Genomic DNA, 15,905 nt, shown 5'->3' on the forward strand with positions numbered 1-15,905 from the left:
TGGGTGTCCCACAGAGAATGCTGCACTTACTGCTGTGCAAAATTGCTCCCTGGAACTCTACTTTTGTGCTGACTCTGAGATAGGTAGCTTTTAAAGAACTGGATTATAAATTCAGTCTTCTGCCTTCCCAGGTCTGTTTTTATTCTGCCTTTGACTAGGAGCAGATTAAAATTCAATAGACTTGTCTCCCCCAAGACTTGCTTGCCAGCTCTGTGCTGATCCACTAAATTACATGGTCAAAAGCAGTGCTGAGCATATAATATTTTGATTGCAAACGGGGAAGTGATTGAAGAAATATGAGCAAAAAGGCAATAGTCAGCACATCCTGGCAACAGGCATTGGGTTGGCAGCCTTAGCAACTTCCATGCAGCTATTTGACTAAATCAGCTTTCAGCAAAGCTATGTTTGGCACTCTGCATTAATGGCATCTTGTTTTGGGCTACAGGTGTCCCTTCTGTAACTTCCCAGCTCTGCTGGACAGCGATGTGAAGCGGTTCAGCTGCCCCAATCCCCGCTGCAGAAAGGTAATTGGGGCTTACTTCACATTTGGTCTCTTCTGGAGTGTTGGGCAGGAGAGCTGGGAGGACAACTCACCCTTCCTAGTAGCAGTATCTCATGTGACTGCATAGGGGCAGCAGAGTGTTTGCTGGATCCTACTGATCTTCTATAAAATTGGCTGCCTGGACAGGTGAATTTCAGGGCACTGTTGCTGGAGGAGGTGTCCTGTCTTTTCTTGAAAGATGTTGGCTAAAAAAGCCTAATAGTTAAATTCTGTTGCCTGGAGAAGTTGAAGTTGCCAGCACTGAACTCTGGTGTGAAAATCGAACTTACTTTGGGGGAGAAAGCTGTGTATGAAATATGCTCAATTCCATTTTAGATCTCCAGATAGGTTTTGTTAACATCTACCCTTCACAATGGGAAAAGGAATGTCCTGGTGTTGGGGCAAGGAGGTTTGCTAGGCACTAGGTGGCAATGTTGATTCACGTTTAAATCTCAGTTTTTTTCTAACTGTTTTTGCAAAAGCCGAGCTGTTTTCAAAATGTACATATGTCAGCACTAAAAAACAGAATTTGGGCTTGAAAAACATGAACCCTTCAATGGGCAAAATGAATTGAAGTTGCTTTTTCCCTAAAATGTGTAATGCAGCAGAGTGATCATGTAAGAGGGATTAGTGCTGAAATGTTCCTTTCCTACTGCTTCACTGTTTCATTTCCTTCCTAGTGTGCTGCCTGTTCCCCCCCTCCCTGGGGTTACAGCATTCCAGTGGGCTGGATTTCTGGTTTCCTGGACAGCTTGTGTTGATTCATTAGCTGAAAATCTGCTGAGTAGCTTTGTGCTCTTCTTAGAAGTCTTTAACGACTTCAGGATTTGAAGTCGAGGGTGAGGAATTTGGATAGCAGGATGTGGTGTCTCAGCATCAGCTGCAGTGGTTCTTCATATTCCTGCTATCTCCTCTCTCTCCAGAATGAAGAATTTCAGTTAATGCTCTTGCTTGCAGGAAATGGTTGCCCTAAGGGAGGAAAGGGCTAATCTAGGGAACTCCACAGAGCTTGGAGAGGATGCACTGGCTTTGCTAGCAGTGCCTCTGGCAGGCTTGCTGGTGGTGATGACTGATCCTGGAAGGAGTCCCTCTCTGGTTGGAAGGACTGCTCTCACATAGCTGAACCTAAAGCAAGGGGAAGTGTGGAAAGGGGAAGGTCAAAATGTGTCTCTCCCAAAATCTCAGAGTGCATTGAGGGTGGGGAGAGGAGGACCAGATGGTGGACCTGTTGTATCCCTGTGCTCCATCACCTGGATCCTTCATCTGGCTTTGGGAGTTTGTGTTGATACCCTCGGGGTCTCCATTAAACCTTGCAGGGAGGTTCATTCATATTTGGGCCAGCTATGGATGTGCTGTAAAGCAAGTGATGTGAACCAGCTGCAAGCCTTCACTTTGGCTCTGTGTCTGTGTGCTGGGCTCAACAGTAAGAGCTCTACACATACCCAGGTCACTGCCTGTGCATCTCAGCTGTAGTTCCAGTCATTTGCACCTTGCAGGGGCCAAAATGTGGCTGATGGTAACTTGAGCAACAGGCAGAGCTGCCCTGCCTCTGTGAGTGCCTGGCTGCACAGGGAGCATGCAGATGAGCTGGCACCATCTGCCAGGGCCACTGTGGCTCCAGCTGTGTGGCGTCAAATTTGGTTCCTGGTTAGGTGGCCAGGGCTTGAATCTTAACATGACAAACAGCAGGGTGGAGGAAGAGCTTAGTTAGCCAAGGAAAAAGACCACTTATCTCCAAGCCACCCTTCAATGAATTCTGTGTATGTGCAGTCTGAGCTGGGGCAGAGGGAGATTTCACTCAGATTTGGCTGAGTATTGAGGTTTTGCTCTGTAATAGGCTGCTGACTGTATATGGAGCCAGGTTTCCTGGTGACAGGAGGGTTTTCCAGGCCTCCATCTTGCTCCATCTTTGAGGAGCGCTCAAATTTCTCATCTCTAAGGATGGACATTCCTCCTCCCAGCACTACAGAGCAACCCAAAACTGGCAACTGTAGTAAAACAAGGGAAGGCACATGTTGCTGGTTGAGTTGTGCAGCACTGGGAGGTGAGGGTGCACTTCTGCATGGTGGGGGAAGTGCTGTTTTCCACAGGAAAGGAAGTCCATCCTCTGTGCTCAGCCTCCCTCCTCCCAAGACCCCACAATGTTGGAGACAAGGCTTTTGTTCCCAGCTGCTGCTGCTGCCGGCCCTGGCGCCGTGTTGTGGGAGAGGGAGATGGTTTCCCTTCTTTGCAGTCTCAGCACAAAGCACTGCAGGGCTTTCAGCCAGCAAGAGATGGGGAGCTGAAAGCTGCCGTTGCCATGGAAATAATGCATGCACGGAGCAGCAGAGAGTTTGAAACCCCCAGCACTCCTTTCATAGCCAGGCCACATTGCAGGGACTTGCATTTCCAAGAGTTTTGCTTAAAACTCCTTTTCACAGCATGGAATTTTTATTGCTTTATGGTACCCAGTTGTCTGGGTCAGTGCTGGCTGGGTGTAAGAGATGATGGCATGTGGCTGCATGGTGTGGGGATGGCATTGTCCTTGTCTGGGCAGCTGCCATTCCTGTGCATCCACAGTGGGTTTGGGGACTGCCTTGAGCACTGATGTGCCTATCTCAGATGGATAAAATTTCTGCTCTTTCATCTTCAGCTTAGGCTCTCTGGCCACCAGTAATCCTCATGTTGTTTTAATTAGCAGCACTGAGACTTTGTGTTTTAGGGCACGCCTTATTAAGCTTTTCCATGTCTCGGGATTGATTTGGAGGTGCTGGCTAGGAACAGATGCACCCAGCTGCTTTTAGCCTTCATTTTCTTCTGGAAGTGGGGCAGGTCTAAACTTGCACTGAGCTGTGCCTGAACACAGCCACTCTTAGCAGGGCACCAGCAGCACCCATAATGAGCGTGAGTCGCACTGTGCGGTTCGCGAGGCTCGGAGAGGAGGGGTCTTGCTGAAATAAATTACTGCTTGATCAACAAGAGCTGAGTTGTAGAAGGAGGTGAGGGGGATCCTGTGACACCTGTGATCTCTGTACCTGGTACAGCAAGGCACATGCAGCTGCTTGTGGTTCAGAGGTGGGTAACACTGCTTAGGAGTGTTTTATGGAGTGCAGGGGGAACTGTTTGTGTAATCCAGCACCCAGCAGCAGGGGATGTGTTCAGGATGACACAGCTGTCCAAGGATGTCATCCAACACATACCACAGGGCCCATTACTTCTGTGCTAAAGGCTGGGCCATGCTGCCCAGAGCTGCCCTGCCCGACTCCAGATGTGCTGTAGATTTAAGCTTAAACTGTATCAGGATTTGTAGCTGGCAGGGTGCATGTGCAACATGGAAAAAAAGATTGTCCTGGTTGGAGAAATTGAGCTTGTCCAGAATGCCTCAGAGTAGGATATACATATGGAGAATTACTTAATTCTCCTTGTTTTGCAACATGTTTTCCCAGCTGTTGGAGTCTGCTGTCTTATTCAGCTTCCTGACAGCAGCACAAACATTTTGAAAGTCCCGTGGCCCCATCTCATTCTCTGTTCAGACATTCTTATTGCTATTATCCGTATGTTTTTCCTTGAGCCTGTTTCTTTGGATTTGATTGTTACTTGGAGCTTAGCCCCACAGCTTTAGTACAGAGCAGAGCTGAAGGTGGCATTTGGTGTGGCAGACCCTCACTAATTTCTTCTTGGTGGCAATGACCTCAAGTCCCAGCTCCTGTTTCAATTCCCATCCTCCTGTGTCTTTTAGGAAAATTTGCTTGGATAAGGAAGAGAAGGAAGTGTGGTGAGGATGATCTTGTTACAGAATGGTTTGGGTTGAAAGAACCCTTAAAGACCATTCATTTTCACCCCCCCACCATGGGCAGGGACGTTTTCCACTAGACCAGGTTGCCTGGGGCTCTGTCTTGGCCTTGAACACTTCCAGGGATAGGGCTTGGGAATGGAGCACTCATGCCTCTGTCTGCTTGGATCTGGAGACCTGTCTCCCACGTGTCCATGTCAGCAGAATTCTCTAAGCCATCTCTTCATGGCTCTGCATCCCTGACACCTCCTGCTCTGGAGCTCTCCGCTGCGCCCTTTTTAAACTCGCAGCGTGCATGGGAACTCTCTGGGTGCTCTCAGTGCCAAAACCACAACAAATGGCGAGTTTCCGTCTGTCAGCTCGGCTCAGCCCGGCTCAGGCACTCCATGGCTGGGCAGGCGATTTTCATTTTTCTTCCATAAAAGGACATTGAGGCTCGGCTGCAGCCGTGGGGCCGGGGCCAAGCCGCAGGCAGGGCGAGCGCGATGCTATCGGAGCCTCCTTCCCTATCTCCACACTGGGATGGGCCCGAGGGAGGGACCAAGGTCCAAGGTGGGGTTGAGGTGATTGTAGGCAGCAGATAACACCCCAGTAGGTTTTATTGCCAGGTCCTAAAGGGAGATAGATAACAGAAGAGAGTTTGTGGTAGAGCAAACCTTAAAAGTACAGTCCTGTGGAGGACGGGCACGTGCGCTGAACCACGTGGGCTGTGCCATCGAGCTGGGGAGGGTCAGAGTTGCCTGGGGAGTGCAGAGGGTTAGGAGATCTTCTCACCCCCTGATTTATGCTGGGCAAGCTGCTTATCCTGGGAGGAAACTGAAAGGGGAATGAGGGAAGGCCACATGCTGGGGGTACTGTCTTACACCTTGATTTTTGCTGTGTGCTTGGAATGGGCAGGAGCAGTTGCAAGAATTGAGTTGTAAGCAGTGAGTTGGTCCTAAATTCCCCTTTCCAGAGAAGGAGGCACAATGATCAGCCCCTAATCACTGCTTGCCAACTTGTCACCCTTTGAGACACACAGGAAAGGGCTGTAGAAGCTTTCAGAATACCCCACCTGGAAAGAGGGTAGGAATGGGCTGGGTTAATTGCTGTGGTGGGGTGGAGAGACTCCATCAGTGGGAGCTCAGGTGCTGCTGCTGCTTTAACAAGGTCAAGTCTATTTATGCAGTGGTATGTGGAAATGCTTCACTTGATAAATGAGTCTGACAGGAGGAGAGGGTGAGGCCCAGCCTGGAAATGGACCTGAGGAAAGAGGTCAGATTAAATGGGGTATCTGTCTCTTGCAGGGAAAAAAAAAAAAACTGCTGAAAGCAGGAACTCAGATTAGTCCCTTTAAAAATGGACTGTGTAAGTCAGTGCAATTTTGAGCAACAAGCTTACTCCTTGTAAAAATAGCTTGCTTTCTGCCTTGTGCAGCAATATCCAGTCAGTGAAAAGCCAGCTGAAAAGGCTGTTCACTGACCAGTGAGTGCCTCTGTGTCAGGCCCATACGAGGTAGCAGTGCTGCCTTCCATTCATAGCTTTGCCCTTTGCTGGGGAAAGGTACAGAAGTAATAAACTGAGTACAGCTTCATGTGGAGAAGGAAATTTAAGCTCCAGCATGTTGTTTAGCCTTTTGTCCCTGGGCACAGGGAGCCTACAGCTATTTAGGCAAAGGGAACACTGAGAGAAGCAGCACACCTGTGGTGGTCAGTTCTGATTTCTGGTGACTGTCTTTGGAGATAGGTGATGGATTCCATGAGGAATTGGATAAGAGCACCCTGAGTGGGTTGTGAAAGACTGCTGGCTGCCTTGAATGTGGAGAATTGGTGAAGTGGACTCGTAGCCAAAGTCCTGGGGCTGGAGGGACCCTGAAAGCTGAGTTGTGCTGAGGCTGAGACTTGCTGCAGGCTGAGATGAGCTGGCAGCTTTGCCATTTCCTTCTCAATCCCTTTGAAAATGAAAGGGACAAGAGGGCTTTCTTCTGTCTCATGCAGACAAATGTGGGAGTAATGTAACATAGTCACCCTAACAACAGGGAGAAACCCTGAATCTCTGTATGGACCAAAGTGCTCAGATTCCTTCATTTGTTTGATTTTTTTAAACAGTGAAGCAACTTTGCTCAGTCACTTGTGTGTCCCCACAGCAGGGTAGCAGTGCCACCGAGTGTTCTGGGACTGCTGTGGGCTCTGTGCAGGTTCTTTCACAGCAGTTTAAGGTTAAAACCCTGCCTGGTGAATTAGCAGAGTGTTGGAGCAGGGGTATCATTTTGCTGCTGCAGTGGAAATGGATGTTGGAGGGATGGAAAAAGGCTGTTCCCAAGGCAAATTAAAAACATTGTTCTGACCTTACTCAAGAAGCTCTATCTTCCTTCTCTTTCCTCCCCCTCACATTCCTGTCGTAGTAATCACTGATCTCTAACCTCAGCTTCATCTGCCACAGCTAACCACTTAAAAAATGCACTAAAAAACCCCCATACACCTAATTTTGCTGTACCTTAGTGCTTCCAGGACACAGTTATCTTTGAAGGGGGTGAGTCAGCAGCAGAGGTTTGGAATAGCATTGAGTCAGGGCACTGATGACTCCTTGGGGTGGCCTAACCTGGTGCAGGGAGTGTGGGGAGGGGTTTTGCTTCCCCTTTCTGTTTGCACATAAACAGATTTCAGCAGATGACACAGTCATCAGACTTCCTGAGCTAACACAAGGCTGCTGCAGATGATGGCCATTCTGGAGGCTGTCAGTGGAGTTTGTTTCCTAATTTGGTCACAGTGTGTTCAGGGCTGGCCTGCTTTCCTTTTTTCTTTTTTCCCTTTTTTTTTTTCTTTTTAAAAACACCCATCCTTTTCTCTCATTGTTGTGGAGGGGAAGCTGTTTGTATCTGAGAACCTCCAGCTTCTCTCACTTCCTTTCCACAGAGGAAGTGATACTTGAAAGGCCCAAACCACCATGCAGTTCTGAAGCTGATCTTTCCTTTTTTTTTTTTTTCCTTCCTTTGCCATTCTTCTATGAGTTAATCCCAATGCTGGGTTTTTATGCTTTCTGGATAGTCATCCAAGCCCTTTGTGCTGGAGGACTTTGGAGTAGCTCTCTTAAGTGTCAGAATGAGCTTGCTGTAGTTAAATTATAACATTGATTAACTTGATTTATTGAAGTCTATATTTCAAGAGGGAGTGACGTGTGTGATTTCAGGTAATGGAAAGAAGAGCACATGTGTTGCTTTGTACATCATCACTCATAAGAGGCCTGGTACCATGTAAGAAGCTGTAAATGCCAAACAGGAGAGAAGACCTTTCAGAATGAGTTCAATTGTCTTACAAATCTTCCTGTAGAAGATCCCTGCTTTTCAGTGTTGGAGTAGAGTCAGCCCCAAACCAGCCACCTTCCTGGCATGCAGAGACACTTCAGCCCTTCCACTCTTCATGTGAGTTCTCATTCAGCAATAGGAACAGCCAAGGAATCATCACCAAACCTCCAGGCTCCTTTATTGCCTTGGTTCTGTGCTGAGCTTAGCAGGAAAAGGAGAACATAAAAGGTAAAAAAACCAAGTTCCCAGGTGATGCAGTGAGGATGCAGTTCCAGCAGCTTTATTCAGTGTCATGGGCAGGATTGTGTGCCTTGGGGGGGGTGAAGCTGTTGCTCTCAAGGGAGCTGCTGTCAGTCAGAGGAGATTCCCAAGCCTTGGAAGCCTGGGGAAATGCTGGGTTACCTGTTCAAACCCAGCTCTATTTTAGGTTCACAGGACATGTCATAAACAGCTCCAGCAGAGCCTGGGGTTAAGGTGTGGCCAGAGCAGATGGATTAGTGGCATTAAAGGTTTGGCTGTAGATGGGCAGGTACAGGCTGGTCTCAACAGAAATTCTCTGCAGAGAGGAAATTTCAGTGTGTGTCATGTGTGGGAGCCAGGTTACCACTGACCCCTGAAACATGAGTAACGGGGAAATGGGAGCACTGAGTGGTGAGGCAGCAGGTTTGGAGGGGCAAAGGGAAGGTGAAACACAAGTTTACTTCTGATTTAGTAAAAATCACCTCTGTGTGTCATTCCTATTTGCATATTATCCTCTAATTAGCCATGACTGACTCACCCACCACTTCCATCTGAAAGGAATGATGTGTTTTGAAGTGTATGGTTTATAATCTCAGTAGGCCAGCAATTCTCCTCCTCTTCTCCTGTCCCCTTCCAATGTCCCCCAAAATGCATTCTCTTATTGCTTTTAACCTTCAAGCCTCTTTTCTTCTGCTCTTTCTCTGTTACTACTCTTGCATTATTAATGGACTGTAGCAACTCAGCCAGAACACTGACATTACTAATTACTACTTGTACCAGAGGAATGGGGAGCAAGATAGAAACTGGGTCAGGAAATGTTGTCATCATAAAATAATAGCATCAGAACCGGAGAGCAGAACTGTTTGTATGTGCAGGTTTGCATTGGAAATGCCTCCTTCACCCTGGAGCACACCTGGGCACACTTACCATGCACATCCTCTTTGCTTATTTGCTGTGTGCAGTTGGGAGAAGCATCTCATGCACAGAGAAGGGTTAATGGACCTGTAATTTCCAGCAGCAGAGAATTGGAGTGATGGGTTGTGTTCTGCCTGGCAGCACTTCAGGCATCACAAAATTCACATGTGCCTCGTTGCTGTAGCAGGAAGCCCCTTCCCCTGTTGGTGTCAAAGGCTGGGGAAGCAAAGTGGCTGCATTTATTTTTGCATTCAGGGAGAGCCTGTCATGCTCAATGCGTTCAGATTGTCCTTGGTAGCACCAAGGGCATCCCACAGCAGCAAACAGCTCACTCTGCTCCATGTGACAGAATACAGCTGCTATTAAACCAGAACATTATTTTAGGGATGCAGCAATTAACCTGTGAATATTGGGCATGAGGAATTGCTTGCTTCTGGTTAATGGAGCTTTGCCTCTTCACTCAATTGGGCAAAGCATCCTCTGGGGAATCTGGCATCCCTTGGAGGCCTGGTGTGAACAGTTGTCTGTTGTGTTAGCTTTCCCCCTGAGAGGGGGGCACGTGTGAAGATGGGAGTGTCACTGAGTGTAAAATGTGTCGACTCTTATGGTAGGTGACAGTCAGAGAAGGTCATCTCTAAACACACACCATTGTCTTTGAATAGTCACAACAGCTAAAATGCATTGGTCAGCAGTAAACTACAAACCCAGCAGTGATCAGAGTGTGCTGGCAAATGACAAGTCCCTCTCCCAAAAACATGCTTACAAAGAAAATGGACAAATTGAAGGCTGATCCCTCCCAGAGGCACAACTTTGGTTGCTAGTGATGAGAGCACATCTCTGGGTGAGATGTCTGGCTCGAGGTGGCAGATTCCCCAGAAGTCTCTTGGAGACAACAAAGGGACCATGTGAGTCTTCCCTCTCCGTGCTGCATGTCCCAGAACGTGACTGCCTGCCCGTGCATCAGGTGGGGGCCCTGTTCTGGATGGATGTGGGGCAGCATCAAAGCACTTGGGGCTCAGTCCCTGCCAGGCATCTCCCTGAGCCCGAATCTGCTTCATTGACATTCCCAGGGAGGCGGGAGGCCAGCGCAGGAGCAGCGTGACTCCCTCACAAGTCAGATGGTAACTCACACAAAGTCACACAAAGCTAGCTCGATATTTAGGCTGGGCAGACTTGACAATATCCCCTTTCAAAGATTATCCGTTAAACTGTCCTCGTCACACTCCGCCTTTGGCGCCTGCCTGAGCCCTTTGTAAGGATGAGCAGTATTTAAAAGAGAGGCTGCCTGCTCTAATCTCTGCTCCTTGGGCTGTAAAACCCATCCTGCTGTTGCTCGCCAACTTTATTTCTCTTACTGATGGTAATAAGTGTAGGGCTCTTAAATCCTGGCTCATGTTTTATCCGTGGTGTTGGTGGGGCTCTGTTATCTTGAAGCAAGCCCAGAGCAGAGCTTTGCTGGTGCATTTGAGGGAGAGCAGACATTCCCATGAAGTGGGAGCTGGTGATAGGCAGTAATTTCTACTGTATTTAATAAAACCATTGTGAAGCTGGAGAGGTCTAGAGTTTACAATCCCAGTGTACTCTTTTTTTTTAAAAAAAGGCAAGTACTGATTTGCCACTAAAATTGAGCATTGTCAGTGAGGCAAGTACTCTGTCCGAAATTTCATGTGCACGTATTTAATTAAAAGGCAAGAGGGTTAATGAAGCTTTGAGTGCATAAGGCCTCATTCCCTGAATTTAATTTTCTTTAATTGCTCCAGAGATTGAAATTCCCAGCTGTGGTTGTCCCCTAACATGTGAATTAAGGAACCGGAAAGGGACAATTTGATTTCTCTCATTCAGTGCCAGCTTCTTCCCTTTAGACTGAATTTTCATCTTTTTGGTTGAAAAGGGACTAGTAAAAATCCTAAAGTCAGTGTTTCAGCTTTGTGGTAGAATTGGCAAAGCTGATACTTTAGACACTGAGGCTGAGCTGAAAAACAGGGAGTGTTTGTGCAGATTGTGTTACTCTTCCATTATGTATTGCAGATCATGAGCAAATACAGTTTTTATTCTTTTCCCTCCCCAATACCTGTCATCTCATTCAGGATTGGTGGGGTTAAGTCAACAGAATTGGATGGCACAGCCCCAGTCAAACCAGCCTTCATTAGTGTGCAGTTTCAAAATTTAAAAATTTTTAAAAGGTGGTTTGGGGCTTTGTTGCTTGTTTATAGGGGTGTTGGAATAGTGGTCTAAGCCCTCTGTGAGTGTCAGGTCTTTTTGTGTGAGTTCATAGTCCAAGCTCTGTCCAAGGGCAGGACAAAAATCTAAAATGCAGCAGATTCATGGACTGTTGAGATAATCAGTGATGGGAAAAACCTGTTCTTGACTTCATTATAACAAAGGCTGATGTCCCTTGCTGAATGCCCTGTATGTTGTGTGCTAGGCCTCTGTTGTGGCAGTTGCTGTTGGATATTCCAAGGCTGCTGTACATTTTTGTGTCCTAATGGGCTTGTCAGCAGCTATAGCCTTGACTGGGTGGTTAATAGTAAAGGATGCTTCTAGCAGCAGCAGAGGACATCAGGGGTTAATTTAATGCACACCTAACACTGGAACAACAGCAGCAGCAAGTGTTTGGGGTTTGCCTTTTGGAGGTCTTAGCTGTCAGAAATCCTTGGAAAATATGTAATAACATCCCCCTTGATCTGGTGGAGACTTGCCCTAAGCCTCCAGCACGTAGTAGTGATAGATAAGCACCCCCTGCCTGAACAGGTATTTCAGAGCTGTTGGGCTCTCCCAGGTGGAGAGCTAAGCTGTGTGTTTGTGGTGGTTCCTGCAGTGCTTTTGGGGGGATTGTTTTGGATGAACTGTGCTTTGCCTTCAGGAAGATAGACTGTCCCTCCCTGATGCTGTGGGACAAACCACCCTGCAGGGACTCCTGCCCTGGTCATGGAGCTGGGGGGATGTGAGGCTGGCCCTGGAGGTGCACATTTGATTAAGATGGACCATTAACCATCCATATCCATTGAGTCTCTACCTCAGTCTGTAAAACCATTTGGATTTTAAAAAATTAATAATTTCCTGACATTCTTTCACCCATCCTTATTTCCAGTCAGCCTGTTCACCTTCAGCTAGGGTCAGCACGAATTCCCTTCTCAGACTTGCACTTCTGCCCTGGAGGAATCCACCTTCTTTGCTGCTGCCCAGCACCTCTCCCGTGGCTGTGCCCTGATGGTGTGAGTGCCCTCTGCCCTGCTGGGTAAGGAATGGCCAGGTTGGAGTGCCGGGGTCGGGAGCTCCAGGGCCCGCCCCGTGCGCGGCCGCTCCTCCCGCCGTGGGCCGGGGGAGCAGAGGTGATGCTTTAAGTGGTCTCTGTGCTGCTAGCAGGGTAAACAGAGCAGATGTTTCCTGAGCCAGGGGAGCATTAATGGAATGCCTCGGCCCTGGCTGATGTAAAACATGGCAGCGAGTTTTGGGGATGAGGTCAGCGGGACTGAAAGCCGATGGGAGTTTAATGTCGAGGCTGCCTCTCCGAGCCCAGGGGTCAACTGAGAGAGCTGTGGCTAATGGAAAGGCAAGTACACTTGTCATAAATCAGTGCCAAAATGCTGAACAGGCATTGCTGTTGCTGGATGCCACAGCCAGGGGTGGTTCTGTAACCACCCATGAGCTCTTGTTCCTCACTGGGTGTCCTTAGTGTCTGTGTTTGATTTTAGAAGGGACAAAGAGACTAAAAATGGAAGGTTTGGGGAAAGCTTTACCTCCATGTACTGTGAGAGCCCTGCGTGCCTCACCTGCTTCACTCCATTGTTCGTGGAATCCTGTGGTTGCTGCATCCCATCCACGTGGGGAATGCCAGGAGGGCAGCCAGGATATTGTTGGGATGCCATTTTAAACAAGCTGTCCTCGTGGTCAGAGGAGATGGATCGTGTTTCTGCTGTGAGGTTGCTAGGAAGTCCTGAGGCATCAGGAGGCAAAGCAGGCTTGGCATTGCTTAGGGATCATGTGGTTTTTTTAAAAACAAACGAGTCTTGTAAAAAGTAAAGAGCAGCATTTTCCAAGACAATGAGAAATCAGTTTGCTCTCCAACCAAGCAGCGCATTTCCCGCATTTCCCGTGAAGCTGGGTGCTGTAATGTGCCATTTGCCAACAAGATAAGATGGCTGTATTTGTTCAGTGATTTATCCCCTGTGAAGCCAATCTGAAAGAATGCTTTATTGCTCTATTTATTTTTTCAAAAGAAGCTTCTTTGACCTCATTTTTTTGTGTAGGGAGCATGCATGCCTTTAAGCTAAATCTCAAAGCCTGGTCAAAATTGGGGTCTGTCTTTAGGGCTGCAGCTTGAAACACAACATCCGTGATGCCATTCAGAAGCCAAGAGGTGAGCAGCTCTCCCTCAGGCTTTTTCTGATTGAAAACCTCGTACACACCAACAAAGCCAGTCTGCAGCATAAAGGGTTTGGGTTATTTTTCCTTTCTGGGTCCTCCTTTAAGGGCAGAGGTTGAAATAAAACAGATGCTCTTGGATGGTGTCTCTGCTCTTAGAGGCAGTTGCTGTATGAGGACTTGGCTCCTGACACGTGAGGGGAGGATGCTCCCTCCTATTTGTGAGCGGATGTCAGGCTTAATAAAAATCCCCAATCTGAAAGGGCCAGATGATCCCCCTGAGTGAGAGGTATCAGTGCTGTTATTGCATTACCTCCATCCCTTTGTTTGGTTGTGCAATTATCCATGTAAGTAAAACCTGAAAGTGCCTCCTTACAGCACGTTGTCCCCAAAGAAGGGAAAGGATCGCAGCTATCGGAGTGGCCTGTGGAGAGAGGGATGGATTTTGCAGGTAGCTGGAAGCTGTGCCAGGTTGGGTGTTTGCTGGTAGCCTGCTACTATATTTAGTTTTTCTTGGCCTCCCGGAATGAGGGCATTGAACCTTTCTAGATATGGAGATAGGCACAGCACCAGGCAGCCCTGAGCATGGGTTGCCAACTTCTGGGCTTTGTTGTTTAGAGCCTTGGTCTTCACTGTTCTGTGTCTGGGGTAGAGGATAATGAGATGAGGTTATGTGAGCAAGAGTTGGTTTTGTAGCTGTTCTGTCTGCAGGTAACAACTGGGGTGTTTTTTAAGAAAAGCTCTTGTTTTGAAGGGTTTTGTTGTCCTGAAGCTTTAACCCTTTGTGGTGTTTCAGGTGTGCAGAGTGAAGAACAGGTGCTTTGCAGGAGTTACTAGTTGCCTTTTCAGTTTTGTACCACAAACTAGCATGCAGATACTTTCAGACACACATTTCTTATACTCTGAGATCCTTTGAATAATTTTAACCTACCTACCCATGTAGTTTAACGAAACATTTTTTTTCTTCTTGGAACTTTATTCTGGATGCAGCTGTTGTACAAGCTATAGATTTCTGGATTTGTCAGAAAACCATGACTTCAGACCACTGGGATTTCGGTGGGTGGGTGAAAGTGCTAACAGATTAATGAGTCTCACTTAGCATCTCCATCTGCCAGACTAAACTCTGTTCTGCACAGGAGACTTAACACAGCTGGTTGGAGCTGGTCTCTGAAAGCAAAGCATCCTTTACCTAGTCCAGGCTCACCCCTGATGTAAAAAGCCAAGCACTGCAGTGTCCTGGGTATAATTATATTTGCCCAGAGAAGTTGTGGGTTCCCCACCCCTACAAGGCCAGGTTGGACAGGGCTTGGAGCAGCCTGGGACAGTGGAAGGTGTCCCTGCCCAGGTGTCCCTGCCCATGGCAGGAGGGTGGAACAAGGGGAGCTTTAAGGTCCTTTCCAACCCAAACCATTCTGTGATGTATTTTCCTTTCCTTTTCCTGATCCAAGCACTATGGTGAACTCAAGGTGTGCAAATGAGTAAAAACAATGGAAAAATGCAGAGAATCCCCTGAGGACCAGGGGTAGAAGCCCTGGGTCCTCACCAAATACGTGGATCAGCTCCCTTTTCTGACACTTCAACTCTCAGGTATTGCTGTGACATTTGCAATGACTTTCCCTGTGCCTTACCTCCATAAGGAGATAAATTAAAATGCATGGTAGAAATGACATATCTCAATCCCAACATGGGTGGCTCATACTGGGGGAAATGCTTGGCAAGAGCTGTGTGTGTAGCAGTGCTCTCTCACTGCAGTTGGCTCCAATCTCTGTCGCTGCAGGGGCAGCCTCAAGGTCCAGCTGTGAGCAGGAATGAGATGGCCTGATGAGGCAAGAGCTGCTGTGCATTAGCTGGAGCTGTTGGTTTTTCTGTTCCCTCCTGTGAGCTCTGAAAGTGAAATGGGAATGAAGTAGCTGCTGAATAAGAGACATGTTATCCCTCGCCTGCATCCGTTTATCAGTGGCAAGTTGCCATGGCTGAGACACTGATCAATTGTTGCTCTGAAATCTGGGGTTATTCTTCAGCTTTTTTTTTCCTAGAGAAATGGGATCTCTGCCATCTTCAGTGCCCAGGAAGTATCTGCAAAAGTGAGTGTTGGTATTAGTGTGGGTGCTGTGTGTGCCTGCACATACACACTCTCCTGCTGTCCCTGAACACCCATTCTCTCATTTTTCCCTTGCCTGTGAGACTGGATCAACAGCCCAGAGGCCCTGGGGAGCTCCAGGGTGTGGGGGAAAGGCTGGCCTGGCTGATTTGGTTATGTAAAACTAAAAGGCATTTACTCAGTGCATTGGGTGGACTGTTCTTGTGTGTAATGAGTTGTGCAACTGCACAGCCATAGCAAAGCAGACTGAGCTCCTCTGACAGTCCTCTGACTTGTCTCCCACATGGAATCATTACAGCTGCTTGTCAGGAATATGCAAAATCCCCGTGATCTGCTGGCATGTGTTACTCCAGATTGCTTGCTGCTCAGAGTGCCTTTGCAGTATCAGTGAGCCTTCTTGCTGCTCCCTGTGGGTTTGATGACATGCTATCCCAAAAATTTGGACTGGATCATTTTTCTGAAGTACCTCATCACTATGGAAAAGTGAAAGCAAGCGGTGCCAATTACCAGGAAAGCTGTTGCAGTCCTTGGACTTACATGTTGGGCATATGGAGTCAGATCACATTTTCTTTATATTATGACATCAGTGACACCAAGTGTTTTGTTCTGGTTCTTAGTCAAGAATGACAGGAAGGTAGCAGACCCTTAGAAGAAGTTTAAAATTATTCTCTGCAGTCTAGAAATCTGC

The 15,905-nt window shown here is 47.6% G+C and overlaps 1 protein-coding gene across 3 annotated transcripts in view; it reads left to right on the forward strand.

Annotated features, from left to right (window-relative positions):
* Positions 1-15,905, forward strand: part of RNF216 (ring finger protein 216) — a 76,537-nt gene that overhangs the window by 28,924 nt on the left and 31,708 nt on the right. For all 3 annotated transcript variants that reach the window (XM_071443901.1, XM_071443902.1, XM_071443903.1), the window contains one exon: positions 446-524. In XM_071443901.1, the coding sequence (XP_071300002.1) occupies positions 446-524 (79 nt within the window). The remainder of the gene's footprint in view (positions 1-445; positions 525-15,905) is intronic.

This window comes from Agelaius tricolor, unplaced genomic scaffold (assembly GCF_023055355.1).
Source record: "Agelaius tricolor isolate 1412-34295 unplaced genomic scaffold, bAgeTri1.0.p SCAF_19, whole genome shotgun sequence".
In the NCBI taxonomy this organism is placed as follows: Eukaryota; Metazoa; Chordata; class Aves; order Passeriformes; family Icteridae; genus Agelaius; species Agelaius tricolor.